The sequence below is a fragment of the Lepisosteus oculatus genome, chromosome 9 (assembly GCF_040954835.1).
Source record: "Lepisosteus oculatus isolate fLepOcu1 chromosome 9, fLepOcu1.hap2, whole genome shotgun sequence".
Classification (NCBI taxonomy): Eukaryota; Metazoa; Chordata; class Actinopteri; order Semionotiformes; family Lepisosteidae; genus Lepisosteus; species Lepisosteus oculatus.
In genome coordinates this window covers 6,581,487-6,598,556 of record NC_090704.1, presented here as the reverse complement: position 1 = coordinate 6,598,556, position 17,070 = coordinate 6,581,487, and the positions used below count along the sequence as shown (strand labels likewise).

The 17,070-nt window shown below is 35.7% G+C and overlaps 1 protein-coding gene across 4 annotated transcripts in view; it reads left to right on the top strand.

The window, feature by feature from the left end:
• The window catches only part of astn1 (astrotactin 1), a 250,514-nt gene that overhangs the window by 109,186 nt on the left and 124,258 nt on the right, over window positions 1-17,070 (top strand). For all 4 annotated transcript variants that reach the window (XM_069194050.1, XM_006634718.3, XM_069194051.1 and 1 more), the window contains 2 exons: window positions 639-776; window positions 15,233-15,383. In XM_069194050.1, coding sequence (XP_069050151.1) covers window positions 639-776; window positions 15,233-15,383 — 289 coding nt within the window. The remainder of the gene's footprint in view (window positions 1-638; window positions 777-15,232; window positions 15,384-17,070) is intronic.

The window sequence follows — 17,070 nt, the reverse complement described above, 5'->3', positions numbered from 1 at the left end:
GTAATTAAGTGCAGTATTGCTTGGAAAAAGCAATATCACAGTTTTATCAGTATGTACAGTAAATGAGAAATAGAGTACATTATTTACAGTTTTCCACTGTTTTAATGTGTGCTGTAGAATTTTGCTAATGGATGCATTATGCAGTTAATGACTAATGCCATTGCTTGCTGTTTATGAAGTAAGATGTGTTACAATTTGGTCCTACGGTAGACTGAAAATTCCCCACATGCACTTCTTTCAGAGCTTTCCCTGTAGGCACAGAGCCTTGATTGATCTATTAAAACTCTGCAATCCATGCTTCTGGTTTAGCTATCTATATTAGACAGCTGTAGCTGTACATATTTAGATGTCTATAGTTATATACTGTAGCTCCAGCTTCTGATGTTTGTATTTCCCAGAGCTCACTGCATTATTTGTACAGAATATACAGAATGCTTTAGGCATTCAGACCTTTTAGTATTATGATATAGTGTGTCTTAAAGCCTGCTGATTATATTGCTACTTTATTTAACAAATGATAACTTTCCATTCACAGATGCATTGTAGTCAATTTTTTATTTATTTTACAGACACAATTAAACAAAAACAGCTTTTTAGCTTCCTGTGTCTAATTGTGATTTTCTGAATGTCATTGCTAGGTTCACCTACACCCTTGGCGAAGGTATGTGGTTGCCCCTAAGCAAGAGTTTTGTCATCCCACCAGCAGAACTTGCCATAAACCCTTCAGCCAAGTGTAAAACCGACATGACTGTCATGGAGGATGCTGTGGATGTCAGGTGAGTAGGAGCTGCAGGAATATAGACATTACTTGCTTACAGTTGAAGGATTATGAGTATTGGAAGATTTTACACTGCAATTTAATTACACTGCCCACCCTTTTTAAAATGCATTAAATATTTTGTCAGTTGACTTTGACAAGGTCAGATGTGGCTTTGTAATTTCCAGAATGTTTAATATTTATGGATGCTTTTGAAAGTAAAATTTAATCCCCATCTTATATTGTGATACTTAATTGTGAATTCTTAATTCTTAATCATTCTAGCTTGATGGAATCCATGGGTTTTGGAATCCATGAGATGGAATCCAAGAAAAGCAATCTAGGACAAAACTTCATTATTTTTAGGATACTTTACCTATGGATACAAAAGGTAAAGAAAGAAAAAAATGTCTTTAGTTAATCTAATTTATTGATCTAATGTCTATCTAGACACTACACACACCTAGACTGTGTGATTTCTTTTAAGGATAATTTACCCATTATAAGATTGACTTCTTCTATGCAGATTCAAAAGAAAAGACAGATGCCCATGTCAAAATAATTATACTGTATACATGTACAAATTTCTGTATACATACTGTATACATGTACAAATTTCAAAACACTTTTATTGTGCTTTGCACTTAAATATTCACTTTTTAAAAGTGAATGTTTTTAATCAAAACTTCAATGTTCAACCTAAATATTTTTATTGGTAAAAGTAGATGAATGTCAGCCAAAAAATGAAGATTGGTTACATAAGTAATCACCCCTTTGCTACTGTATGTTAAATTAAATTATTTTTGGTGTACAAAATTGCATGTGTACAATAATAGGTGTTCGCATGATTAAACCATGAAGACTAAAGATCTTTCAGACAACCTAAGGATAAAGTTGGAAAAAGGCACAGACCAGGAGAATTGTTTTTTGAGAAAACTCAAAAACACTGCTCCTTAGTGCACTGTGAGGTCGATAATTGAGAAGTGAAAAGTGTATCAGACAATCAGCCAAACTGAGTAAGCGTGTCTTACCGTGAGTTTGCAACGAAACATTTAAATTGTTCTCATTCAAATTGCAACATTTTGGTCTAAATGCAAAGCATTATGTCTGGCGCAAATTTAAAATAGCACATCACTCAGTCAGCACCATCCTTGCTGTCAAACATTGTGGTGGCAGCATTATGTTGTGGGGCTGCTTCTAATCAGCAGAGACTGGGAAGCTTGTCAAGACTGAGGGGGGAAATGGATGAAGCAAAGAACAGGCAAATCTTTGAGGGAAAACCTGTTTCAGTCTGTCTAAGACCTAAAATTGGGATGAAAATTCGTCTCCAGTAGCTCAATAGCCTAAAGCACAAGGCCAAAGCTACACTGGAGTGGTTTTAATAAGAAAGTGAATGTCCTTGAATGACCCAGTCAAAGTCATGACTTGAATCTGATAAAATAAGTCGTTGGCAAGACTTAAATTCTGTTCCAGTCTTGTCAAAGACAATTGTTCAAATAAGCATCCTCAACCAGCTTGACAGAGCTCGAGCAAGACTGCTAAAAAATAGGTGAAAATTGAGGCATGTTTGTGCGCAATGTTGGTAGAGCTGTATACAAAAATACTGTATGTACAAGACAATGATATAATTACTGCCAGCGGTGCTTCGCCAAGTATAAATACACAGAGGTGAAACCTTATGTAATCAACAATCCACTTGGATGCTAGCAACCATTATACACCAGCATCCCCACTACACAGCAGATCAGCTAGAAGAGTTGCAGGGCTTCTGGAGAGATGTGATATCAGCCCACAAGGTGGTACATTTGATAAAAACTCATTTTAATTGACTAGATAAAAACACTAGTCAATTAAGCGTTATTAAGAAAACATTAAGATAAAAACACGACACAGAAAATGCCCCAATAACGTAAAGTATGTGGATGCTTACATATTGCCCTTTTTCCCTGTAAAGCTTAACAAATGTTCCCAGTCTCCTCCAATGTAGCCGTGTGGTCGATCCCTGCTTTGCTTCCTGTGTTTTTGAAAACTAGCCAAAATAATCTAGAAACCCAGTGAACATGACCAAGTGAAAGAAACGATTAGTTCAATTTATCTTACAGTGCAAAAGCAGTAAGGAAGAAATAGAAGGATTCATGGCAACAATATAATAAAGGTAATAATAAAAAATAAGCATAGAATTAAAATAAAATGTGATAGGCAAGAACTGGGTAAACATCTAATTATAAACATACAGTATTAGAGTAAGGAAGTCTTACTGCTGTTGTGTTTGTGTGTTTTGTAATAAAATTGAAGGTAGAAATATGCCTTTTGTTGAAACCCCCCAAAAAACAATAATGCAACCCTAATATATCATGTCTTAGTTTGATATCGAAAAGAGATCCTTGTGGTTTGGGAATAAAGATTATTTTAAAAGTCCTCCCTCTGATCCTGGACATTGAGAACAATTAATTTCATTTTATGTTGGTAATTATAAAGAAGACATGTCTGAGTGGATTAAAGTTTGTAGTTAACTGAAAATAATTAATAGACTATAGAAACAAGACTGAAAAATGAATAACAAGTAAAATCAATGTTAATGAAATGAAAATTAGTTTCATTTGGTAATATAATTAAATCAGATGCCAGGATTGAAATCTTATTATGGCCTGTGGCATTTCTGAAATCAAAAATGAATCAAGACTAGAAATATGTTGAAATATTTTAATAATTGTCTTATCTTATACTGTATACAGCCTTAGAAATCTGGACTTCAAATATTTCTGTAGTTACTTTCCCATGAAATTAACAAGATGTATCTGTCATTTCCCTACCACTTAACATAATATGTAGAATGTCAAGTGTGCAGTACATCCCCCAAAAGTACTCACTTCATGACTTCATTCTGCATGTTGTACTGAAGGTTATGTTGTTTTGGTAATACAGTTCAGTTCTAAACATAGGAAAAGACTAAAAAATGTTTTTAGATTCAGTCAATGCCAGTGGAAGAAAATATTGATTTACAGCTTATGGTTGGTAAGTTTCACTGTTCCACTTTTTTGTTGGAAAAGTTATACATCATGAGTTTTTAGCACCTACAGAAATGCTGTTTGTTGAGCTTGATGACCATGGTTTAATCTCTCAATTTTGACATTTACATCTAAAAGATGTAATTGGAATTTTTCTTTTCAGATCTTAAAGAAATATAACTGGGTTGTCATTCAGTTAGATGGGCATACTTAATGTGTTTATTAAAGGAACGATTTGCTGGTACTTATTAAGGCCTGGAGGCCTGAGCCCTTGCATCAGCATATATCCTATATTGACGGTGCCAAAACTTAAAATTGACTGTAGTGTTCACTAGAGAGATAAAATCTTTTGGGTTTGATTTACTGTTCTGAACCTCAAGGTCACTTTCTTGGCAAGTATCAAGACCAGGATGAAAAATCCCCAAGACTCCTCAATGGATCTTGTATGTAACAGTTCTGTAGCATATGGTGTTTGGGATCCAAGTGTAGCCACTAGAAGGGAAATTTGCTTTGCAGGCAGGTAAAAGGCATACCACAATACATACAGTGCTATAATACATTCAATCCAACATTAAGCTGTTAACAAATAAGAAACTTTCATACATAGGATAAAAATGTTTAGAGGCTTTAAATAATCCTCACGATTTAGAAAGATAAAACCAGATAGTAAAATTTATGGTTAGGTCTCCTGTGTGGCTCAGCTTGTAAAGGCATGCTTTGAAAACATGAATCCTCTGGCCTGGTTGTTAGTGGTGGGCTGTAAAGTACTATGTGATGTCTCTAGCTGATTGTGATATAGTCTCCAAGCAGCAGTGCATGACTTGTAGAGCACTGTCAGCACAGGGTGGACATTAGTTAGCCAGGGCTGTCTCAGGTTTTTGGCGGTCACTTGCATTCTCACTTTGGACTTCAATGACAGGTGAAGTGCTAATCCAGTAGACGCTAACTCTGGCGCCGTGGTGATTGCAGTGTGTCAAAAATGAATGGTTCTGATGGGTCAGCCTGTCAGAGCAGCATGTCTTCAGATGCTCATTTTCCTTGTGCAGGGCAGGAACCCAGTCTTAAAGTAACATTGCTTTCAAATCCATTGGGAGAGTTGAGTTTATACTGTACAATCTTTGTACATATACATTCCTGGGCATGCAAACAGATGAGTCTGGATTAACAAAGTGTGTGTACCATTTACTCATTTTAAATGAAGAAGCTCATGCTCTATGCAAACTTTAATACATTCAATGTATGAAGCCTGTGAGAAATTGAAGGAAAAGTGAATTTTAACAGATAGTTTATCTGACAGGGAGACATAAAACAATCAATCAAAACAGAAAATAAAATCAGACCTAATAATAATTTGTCCCTTTTTCACTAGGTTTTTAGTTTGCATTATATTTGCTTTGCACATGGCCAAAGAGTTTTTTTTCCATGTGCTATTGAGTGTATTGCTTTTACAAATGTTTTTTAGTAGCACAACTTGAAATAATTTGTTGGAAAGCACTAGATATTTAGACCATTGCTCCCACATACCAACCATTTTTCGTTTTACCAACCATTTTTATTTTTCTAGTGTTACAATATGGCTTTCTTCCTAGGTCTATAGAATTTATTAAATTCCAAAAGGTCTAGGCTGCACAAATTTAAAGATGCACTGGAGGCTCACGGAAATCAATAATATATAAATACAGTACATTGTAATGTTTTCTTGAATAAATTGAAGCATTTAGAGTAAATGATTTGTCTACAGACATCTTTACTTTAGGAAGAAAAAATAACCTCAATTTCCAGAACCCCGGTGAAATGTTTGAACTGCCTGAGAAATAACCTTATTAAGATAAAGTATCCTAAGTGTTCACTGCCATACTGATTTTCTACAATTTCCACAAACATGTGTGCATCACTGGAATATACATCTTCATCTAGCATAAAATCACAAATTTCTACATTTATTCATTGGCCTTTTTTTCAAAACACACTTAAACTATTTATTGTTTACTATTTCTTCAGTTATTTTTTTATTTTTTATTTTTTACATGAACTATTAGTAATGTGGGAAAAGCTCAATATGTGACATTATACTATACCTGATGTTTCCACTGTACTGTGCCTTACCAATTCAAACTCTATACTTTGTCCTGCTAATTTTGTATGTTACAGTCGTGAATAATACTACAAATGAAATATACACTGTATATCCATTCTATTTGGAAGACTCTGTTGTCCTTCATCTGTCATGTTTGCATGTGTACAGTATTCTTTTAAGGGAAGACTTGAGAGCAGGTAAATAAAAAGACTTTCCCAACGGAGTACATCTCCTGCTTTGCGTACAATGTGAGACTGTGGAAAAATGTAGATACACTTTATAGTTTGCCGGGTGTTGACACTTTAAATTGAGTCATGTTTTACAGTTCTTTTTTTAAATGGATTTATTTAAACCTGGAACCCATGGGGGAGGAAACAGAGAAGCAATTACAGAACAAAGAACACCACCATCTTCCGGAGATGCACATTATAGTGTTTTATTCAAGATAACAAAAGGGAAGAACAGAAAAAGAAAAGAAGGGGAGAAACAGACAAGGAACACAAAATCTCCGTTCATCTGAGTAACTTTATTGATAGCGGTGTCCCAGGCTACCAGTGTGCTGCTGAGCATGGACCTTTCTAGAAGCAAAATACCATGTTAATATCCTAATCAAACGCAGGTAAAAGAAATAGCGGTCTCTTTCCAGCTCCTCTGAACAGTGTTCTCTGCAGCAGTCATCCCTGCTAAAAAAATGTGCTTCTCAAACATTCATAGTGTTACATGAAGTACAGGGGAAAGTCTAACTTTAATCTCAACCACTTCTGCTCTTCTGCATTTAAGTATCTTACCTCCTGAGCACTCTTTTGGAGGTTTTTTCTTACAGCCCTCCCTCCATGCCTCCTTCATCCTTGCAGCAGCTCCCTGGCTCATTCCAAGGCGAATCCTGGTAGCTTTGACCTTACGGACCCTGTCCTGTGGGTTACAACCACTAGACTTTAAATATACTCATCTCCATAAATCCCCTGCTATCACATCACCTCTTCACGTTACCTAGAGCTTGACTGAAGGGCTGAAATTTTTCCATTGCGATATAAATTATTTAAACATTTTTGGACACAAGTCTGCAAAAAAAGAACGCGTCTGAGTGGACCTGTTTTCGTAGCAGTAATTGACTGTATTGTGGTCTGTTGAATAAAACATTAGAAAACAAAAGTATTGCTGGTGTCATGCGGCCTACAAAGTAAGGTTCTTTTTTGCTAAATGGGAAGTTGTCTATCAGATTCCTATTATGTTATAAATTACAGTAAGTCATCCTTGAGCTTTTATGCTTGTTGCAATGTTGCTGCCCTGTACTGAGTCCACTCTACAGAGTAATTATTCAGTATAACAATATAATGACTCCCCTGCCAATTGCTGTAGCTGACAACCAGAAAATGTACATGTGCATTCCACTTTGTGCTATAAAACGTTGTGTTGGTTTGCTGTGTTTGTGATACTAAAGGCTGATCTGGCAGCTCTATTTATTCATATTTACTGCCTTCCAAATGGCATAGTAACCCTTTGTGGTACAGTAGTGCTTCTGAACTACCATATTTCACTTAATGTAAAAAGCTCAAATATCATTAAACTTCCTCAAGGATATTTCTTGTTTATAAGTATTATTTATGTAATAAAACAGTATTTATGGCATTTTGCTGCACACTCTTTAGATTCATCTGCCTCTGTCATGGTGTCTTTGGCAGTCTGTTGCTAATTTTAATGACGACTGTCTGACATCATCTCTGTTTTCTGGATTTCATTTCTGTTTTTCCAACTCAATTATAGATGATGGAATGACATGCTTTGAGCTCCCCTGAGGGCAATCTTACCCACTCTCTCCCATTCCCAGGAGGAGTCATTGTATTTTCTGTTTCAATATAATATTACCTTTTTATTCCGGTACTGATATTAATTTGTACAACTTCCAACATTTGATTCTCTGCTGGAATTCAGACCAAAGGTACTATAATCTTTTCCCTGAACAGTTTGTAAAACAGGTCTTTTTTACAGTCTATCATTTATTGATGTTCTGTTTCCTCTTCTTTTGTGCTTTTTTTATTTCTGTCATGACACCATGCCCGAAAGTCTCCTTCTCTACTTATTACATTGATTGCATTCTGTGTATTTTTTTGTAAGTCCAGACAGGTGAGATTTAAAGAACCCCCCGCTTAAATTCTTCTTTTTTATGTGTTAAACTGTAAGTTATGCTAGCAAATGTGCTCCAGTCCTCACCTCACTATCTCCTGGTGCTGTTCGCTTCAAGAGATAAAGGTTTTCCTTCTGGTTCAATTTTGTTTTTGAGCAGGGTGGATTGTGTGCTATAGAACACAAACTATAACCTTCTGGAATTAAAGGTTTGCACCGTAGAACAATAAATGCTGAAACATTTCAACGAGCACATCAGGTGAAAGGAAAGGACAGAATAGAAATTCTGCTCCCAGTGCATGAAATATATCACGCACAAGGCAGCAAATTACTCAAGCTTGTGCCAGTGCATATTTATTAGTCTTTTTGTCTCCTGTTACCTTCTGCAGTTCACAGGGGAAATACAATAGGTTTGGAAATGAATCCAAATTCAGTCAATCGCTTTACAGAAAAACAGAATATCTGTAAATCTATATTTTCTTTTTCCAGCAGAATAATTGGCTCAGTGAATGATTTTTGTTTGATTTTTTTTTCTTAATTCTGGATTTATCCTCTATAAAACAGGTATAAAAGACTGACTTTACCAAGTGGCTGATAGTGAGGAGTAAGTGATTTTTTTTCCCATTATATTGGTGAAACACAATATCTCCTGGCTGTTTGTCTTTTGTTTACTTCTATGCATTAAAGGAAACTCTTGTATGAAAGAAATTGATGGTAAACAACTGCACAAATGAGTAAAGATGTTTCAAATTGCTGTGATTTTCTGGAGAAAATCAGAGGCCAATAAAAAAAAAATAGGTTACTTTTTAATGCAAAGAAAATTATCTGTACATTAAGCTCTTTTTTTTTAGAAATAAATTAGGCCAGTATTGTATACAGTAGGTTGTCTATTGCTTGATGAAGCTAACAGTGAAAGAGGATGTGCGTGGGTATGCTTAATGCATTGCAAATCACAGGGTAAAGGAGTGCTATTAAATTGACAGCAGTTGTCATTGTTAAATGACTCGCATAACTGTCTACATACCACCAATACTGTTTTAACAGCTCAGTGATTAAAAACACATCTTGATACTCAGTCTACTCACTTGTGCTTTATAACAGATCTATACAGTGTGTTGTGCACACTGTATAGTTTTTCTGCCGGATATACAGGTACGGGCAAAAGGACACCCTTTTGTGTCTTAGAGTAAGACAGCAACAAAGTCTCTTTGACATTCTAACAGTGGGAGACATTCTACAGATTCGCGGCTTTCATTAGGAAGTACAGTATCAACTGGTTTTTGCTTCGGCCAAATTTTGAATCACAGGTTAAATTACATCACGATCGCTGGTGCAAATGTGCTTTTATCTTTCAAAATGATCAAATGGGTGTTTTAAATTGGAATTTGGTATGAACCCTCTACCAGTTTCTGAGTTTCAAAGCTGCTCTCTATCAAGTGTGTTGTCTGAAATGTAAGAGTTACAAATGAGAAGGACGCCACTCAGCCCATCCATTTGGTGGTTAGTAGCTAATTGGAGTTTTGTTTCCTTTTCTTGAAGGAAGAGAGGGGATCAGTTTCCCACAACACTTTGGATAAAGAAATGCCTCAAGTTTTTGATTTTATATATACTTTGAAATAAAGTAGTTCTCTTTTGTATTTGTTGTTCATTGTTCATCCTGAATAAGCCCACTGGGTTGACCTGAGTGTTTTGAATACTTGTATGTAGTCCCTCATAGTCTTCTCTGCTCAAGGTTAAAAAGGTTGAGTTCCTTCAGCCTGTCACTGTAGGACCTTCCCTTAGCCCTGGAATTTAGTTGGTTCTTTGGACTGATTCCAGAGGAGGAACATCTTTTTGTATAATGTGCTCAGTATTCTAAGTGAGGTCTTACTGGTACATTACAGTCTCCAGTTTGAACATAGTATCCCTTGATTTAAATGCTACTCTTTTACCTGCATTCTAAAATTAAATTTTCACTTTCCTTTTTAATTTTTTCCCCACATTGTCAAGAAGATATAAGTGTAACATCAACATAAACTACTACAGCTTTTTTATACTTCAAGCTCAGTGTTTCCAACTCTGTTTATACAGTAGTTTGCTAACTGCATGCACTTACATTAAATCTAAATACTGTACATGCAACCTACTGTACATGCATCTACATTAAATGTCATCTGTCAGGTGCTTTCCCACTGTTTTCTAATTCTTTTTTTCAAATTTAATTTGCTGCTTCTAAAATGTTTGCTTATCCTCCTATTTTGGTATAATCTATAAATGTGACTAGTTGTACTATACCAGAAAGTAGATCATTGATACATTACAGTATGTAGAGCAGAGGGCCTAGTACAGATCCCTGTGGTTCTCCACTAATTGAGTTTGAGCATTTACCACTTATCTGTCCTCTCCGAGTAATATTTAACCAGTTCTTTTTTCAAGCACACACGTATTCCTGAATGCCTTATACCTGTTATCTGAGAATTATTGTTTTGTGAGAGACTCTTGTCAAAAGCCTTCTGAAAATCTAAATGCACCATACATACGTACATACATTACAGTAGTTACTCATTTAAGGAACTCTAACAAGCTGTCTAAGCATGACCTAACTTTTCAAAATCTTATTTCCATAAAAAATGATCCTCTAATTTAGTTCTAGTTATTGTTTCCATAACCTTACATGTAACACAAGTCTGCTGTATTGGTCTATAATTACTTGGGTATGTTGCGTCAATTCCCTGCTGTCTTATGGATGGGCAGTTTATTAGCATTCCCCCTTCCAATGGGTACAACCCTTGTCTTGAGCTTCTGTTGCGTAATGCCATTGGATTATATGCTGTATAACATTGAATTTACAGTTAGTAGGATATCATCAGGACCTGGGTATTTATTATGTGCTTATAGTGCCCAAACACTTCTATCTTCTGTAATTTAAATAATTGGTCCATTGTAAAAACATCTTGGTGTGGAGTGTCTGATACATTGTCAATCGCCCTTTGTCCCTGTTAATGCCCAGTATTACCTGTTTAGTCAATAATACTGCAAGAACAAGTTTCAACAACATCACGTTATACAGGTACTGTAGGTGTTTAAGCAGCTTTTACTCAATGTAAAAGCTGCTTAAACTCCTACAGTATGTGCTGAAGTTGTTGGAAACTGTAACCTTGAAGTGGGATATTTGTGAAACTTGCGACTGACAGCAGAAACACGTTAACCAAAGGTCTAAACAATCTAGCAGATCAATTAAAACCACATTTAGAGCTTAACTGGAATGAAAATGAGCGAACATGATAGTACCTTAGGACTACTCAGAAGGTGCAGAAGGTCTCCTTATCCCGGATGCAAAAATACCTGTACTGCAAATAAAATACCCTAGATGTAAGATGTAACAATTTATTTAAATGGAACTTATTTTGAATTCATACCACACCATTAGTTTAGAAATGACTCAGTAGCAAATGATTGCCCATCAAAGTGGCAGAGATGCCAAATCAATTTACAGGACTTTCTTGTTTTCCTACATTTCATAATTGCCAAAATGTTGTAGAAGTGCAGTATGTACTGTATGTGTAATTGGCTTACATGGAACCTTTTTTAAATCAACAGTAAAATTAATCAAAAATGGTAGCATGGTTTTAACCTTGAGTTCATTGATTATATTAACTATAATATGATGTGGAGATTATGTTCTAAAATTGCTGAGGTAAAGCTTAAAATCAATAGTTGTCTATATGAATTTTGTAGCTTTTATGCTGTTTGAAGGCTTACAATCTTTCAGATTTTTTACATGCAATGAATTGCACTTTATTGTATCGCAAATACCCTGTTGTGGAACACATACACTATACATTTAGATAAATAATTTTAGCATTTCAAGTAGGCACTCTTGGAAAAGACCTCACAGTGAAAAATCGTTTTTGTTATCTTTCTTTTTTCAGAGTGGACCTCCTATAAAAAAGAATGATTAGAAAGAAGGATAAAATCACTTCTCCAAAGAAACGTGCATGTACAACACACACACAAAAAGAAATTATTACTTTCAAGACTAAGGGTACCATTCTTTGTTTTTCAAGGCTTGTTTTATTCCATTAGTGAATTATCATTAAACCTTTGATGCTCCCTGTGGTCGATCTTCTTCATTTCACATCCAACGTGCCTACTAAGCAATTAAGAATGGTGTGCACTCCATCTCTTGAACAGCGAGATGTACTATGAATAATAGTATTTATGTTGAAAACCAATATATTTTACATATTTTGAAAATATGAGTTTTTTAAATGTAAGGCATAGCTATGTTTTTCTAAACTGATGCCCTAGGGCAAAGTTAATACAAAAATTAACACATGAACAATTGCCATGATCACATTCATATTTGCACATCTGCAAATCATTCTACCATATATAGTACAGTGTAGAAAAAATCTGATAGCGACCAAGATGAGTTTTTTTTATGTGGTTTATTGTTCAGAAATAAATTAAATGGTTTGGACTGATATATTTATAAATAGGAACAAGTAATAGGTTTATTCCATGCTGAAAAAAAGAAGAAAGAGAACACAACGTTTCGGCCGTGGAGCCTTCTTCAGGTGTGAGAGAGACAGGGCAGTAGGCAAAGGTAAAGTAGCGGGAGAACAAAGGTTGGGAGGGAGGAGGAGTGAGAGGCGGGAGCAGGGGACAGAAAGAGAGGCCAATCAAGAGGTGTGAAGTCAGAATGGGTGCAGAGAGGTGTGAAATGAAATTTCCAATGAATGGAGAAAATTTAAAAGAACAGTAATCTGTCGTTAAGGGAAGGGAGAATGTGTGATCCTAACTGCAGAATAATTTTAGTTTCGGTGGTCTTTCTGAGGTATGAGCTCGGAAAACCGTCTTTGAGAACACAGATGGAGAGATTAGTGTGGTCGTGGCCGTCAGAGGTGAAATGAGAAACAATGGGCTTGGAGAGATCTTTAATCTTCACAGCCCTGACGTGTTCTCTGAAGCGGTCTCCGAGTCTCCTTCCTGTTTCTCCAATGTAGATGGCTGGGCATTTACTGCAAGAGATACAGTAAATAAGGTTGCTGGAGGTACAAGATGCTGTCTGGGTAATCTGGAATTGTCATCTTCTACAGAAGAAAACCATCAACACCCCGGACACCCTCACCAACCCTAACCTTGTTGTCACCATACCTTCTGACCTTTCCCTTTCACAGGACGAGCGATCCCTCCTCAGCAAAGGGCTCAGTTTTGTACCAGTTCTTTTGTACCAGTTACCTTTGCCTACTGCCCTGTCTCTCTCACACCTGAAGAAGGCTCCACGGCCAAAACGTTGTGTTCTCTTTCTTCTTTTTTTCAGCATGGAATAAACCTATTACTTGTTCCTTTGCAGCCTACGCATGCTGACGCAGCTACCCACCTGAACTACATATTTATAAATATACACTTCTGTGAAATATTGAAAATAATTTCTCGCATTTTTAATGATTCAATATCTACAGTATAAAGTACCATTCAAAAGCTTGGGAATACAAGACGCTGAGGGAGAGAGCAATGTAATTCAGTTGAATTGTATGATACTGTGGTATTTCGGCATCTTATACTCCTTTAGTATACTGTATTTGTTTCATGAACTGCCTAATACAATTGCCTTGGTCGAAAGTCATTGTTTCTTTTTGTTAGTGTTGTTCCACCAGCAAAAGTACATATTTCACTCTTCTTTATGCTGTATTTCACACTGATTTAAATGTTGGAATACAGCTGGAAGCAAGTTCATCTTTGACAGGGACATGGATGTGCTTCAATGGAATAAACTGTTTATGTGTACATAAATACAATTACATTTTAAAAAACGAATTGCTATATAATGATGTATTAATACCTTGTGTGTTATTTAGTCATCTACTAAATATGCATGAAAATTAAACTTTTATGGCAAAATCTTTTTATAAAATATTTTTGCTAAATCTTTATGGTGTATAGTTTACATGGTTGCATGGTGTTGAAGTATAATTACAAATATAACTGGTCGTTTATTTTCTAATATTGAAAGATAAAGCTTTGACTACTTTAGAAATGCAGTGTAATTACTTATAAAATATGACAAACATACAACCAAACCCTGTAAACACTTTAGGAATGGGACTAAGTCCGGGTGATTTTGAACAAAGGCTTGATAGTTTGCTTTTGATTACTGTTCACAAATTTAATTCTTAACTAAAGAACGTGGCAATTCTAAACACTGTTTTAATTTATTTTTAAAGCATCTGTTCCTTTGATACAGATTGTATTGCAAATAGTACTTGTGAATCCATATGCAGTATCTGGCAGTCTATTCCATTCTTTTGTAGACACGACTACCAATCATTGATGATTTGCAAGGTAAAACAGTTTGTCATTTGGTTATTTTTTTTAATGTGATGCACAAATATGTTGTACCACCTGCAAAAAGAAAGTTAAAGCAAAGGTTACACCATATGAAAGCCTATAGGTTTCAACAGAGAATTGGGACATTTCTATAAAACATTTAGATCATTTATAGGCTTTTTTTTAAGAGTGACAAGATAAGACTATCTGAAGATTAATATATGCTGTGAGAAAAGTGAATAGCTTGATGAATAGCTTCTTTAAAAAGTTAGTCAACTGAAAAGAAAAATGAAGTGCGAGCCGTACTCCACTTGCTTTAGCTTACTGTAATGAAGTGGTTGGTCTATTGGGTGAGCTAACTACTGTACTTGTCTAAATATATGCAGATGAGTGTATGGCCTGTGATAAAAGAAGAATGGTTAGATACAATCACTTTTCAAAAGAAAATGTAATGAAATAACAGATTTGTACAACACAAGGAAAAGAAAATATTGCTTTCAAAAGGGTACCATCCTTTGTTTTTCAAGGCCTGTTTTATTCCAGTAGTGGATTTTTCTTTGATGTTTCAACAGTTCTCCCAGCAGTCTACCTTCTTTACTTCACATTCAACATATGCACTATCCAATTAAGAATGGTGTGCACTCTGTCTCTTAAACAGCACGATTTACTGTTTATGTTTAAAAGCAATATGTTTGACATATATGACAATATGAGTCTATTAAATGTAAGGCATAATTATATTTTTCTGAACAGATGTCTTAGGGCAGGGTTATTACAAAAAGAGCACGTCATAGAAAATGTGATTTTTCTAAAGTTTTAACAAATGTTTTTTTTCTCAAACTGTTACCATGGAAGAGGCACATTTGTTTTATCTGTATTTGTAACACAGTAAGGAACGTGTGCATTTGCTCTGAGCTGGGCTATCCTGAGTCCCCTTGCTGTTGTGCTTTCCAGGGAGGAGCTGATGATCTCTTCAGCTTTCGACAGTTTGGAGGTCCTGCTGGACTCCTTCGGGCCTGTAAGGGACTGCTCCAAAGACAACGGTGGCTGCAGCAGGAACTTTCGCTGCATCTCTGACCGCAAGCTGGACTCCACTGGCTGTGTGGTGAGTCACGACTGCATGAAAGGCTGCATCTCTCTCAATTCACGGCGTAGCATCTTAGTCATGAAATGAGACATACGGTTTCAGTTTATTTGCCATCTGGTAGTATTAAGCTGCAATCTGCATTTTAAGTGACATTTGTTTTAAATGTTACACAGATCCATGTCTATTTTAAAGGTCTTTGTGGACGTATTTCAGAGAAATGTTAAACCACTATCAATAATTTCTAAATCTGTGTTATTACTGTTCCTGTCTATGTCAGATAAATGACACATCGATCACTGGTTTCAAAGTAGCCAAGTACCATTCTTACTATGTAAAATAGCTGGCAATAACAGCATCATAACTGGATGGATTGTGACAAAGATTTTGTTCTGGAGAAGGGACGTTTGTATTAAAAAAAATATTCTGCCTGAGACCACTGCCAGGGTTGCACAAGGCTTAATTTCTTGCTTGAACGTTAGTCTTTTTACCTTTGTGTATAGTGTATCAAACTCAAAGTTGCACCTGTTTTTAAATTCTATATGTTGTAGGCAAACAAGATAATGTTTTAGTGGTTAGTCTAATGCAAGGTTTAGATGTTGTAATGACTACTGCCTAGACAGAGCTTGACACCATTCACGTCACCTCATCTGCAGACAAATTCTTTGTGCAAAAATTGATCTGCACAGTGATGGAAAATTTAGTAGATCCCTTTCTTTTCTTAAAACCTCAGGATAAAGTAAGATAGCGAACGTGAGAGTAAATAAAACTTGGTAATCAGGCTTGAATGCATCAGGTAATAAAGGCTTCCAAAATTAAGACTCTTTGGATGATTGGCTCTTGGATGACACATTTCTTCTAGGTCTAAAAGATGCTGTATTTCTGCAGTGCATTTTGTATTTTTGCAAGGTTTCAGCACCAGAAAAACTGGTCTGTGAAAAAGGTGCTGTAATTCACTCTGTTTTAATTTAATCGGATGGGGTTGAGTGGGGCAAGGGCTAAGGAGGCTGAAAAAACTAATAGTTCTTACTTTTTGTAATTAGATTATTGTGTAAAAGGGGGTATATAGGCCTGCTAATACAGGAGTCAATAGAAGCATTCCAGTTGTACAATATTGCTTTTGTTTAGTCATGTCCATGCTGTTGTTTATGTAAGCCTTACAGAAATTCAGATTAACATTTTGTAATATGCAGTATTTGCACCAACACAAATAACGTGTTCAGTGGTTCAGTAAAAGTATTGCAGCTGTAGATGTGCAATGTGGTTTAGAAAAGTATGCTTAATTACTTCAGATGTATACAGTACATGCAAACATACTATATGTACTGAGCATCAAACATGTTGTTCTATGCCTTTATGCTTTTAGAAAAAAATATGCAGGTTTTGGATATTGATAACATGTTTTTGACATCATTGTGATTAATTAATTGATCATTCATGAGTGATTGTGACAAACTCAAGTGACTTTGACTGGTGCATTAAATCACCTCATTAGTGAGTGTTGATTAGGCACAGGTGATGAGATAAATGAAAGTGTTGAATGTCAAATCTAGTAAAAATCAAGATAGAAAAACAGAACAGAACCATATAGACTGCATACTGTAGGAAGAGACCAGTGTCTTTGTGCCATCTGCTGTCAGTATGTTGGAGAATGGACTAAGTGTGGACTCAGAAATAGTCCAGCCAAAGTCCTCTTTACCAATGAAAC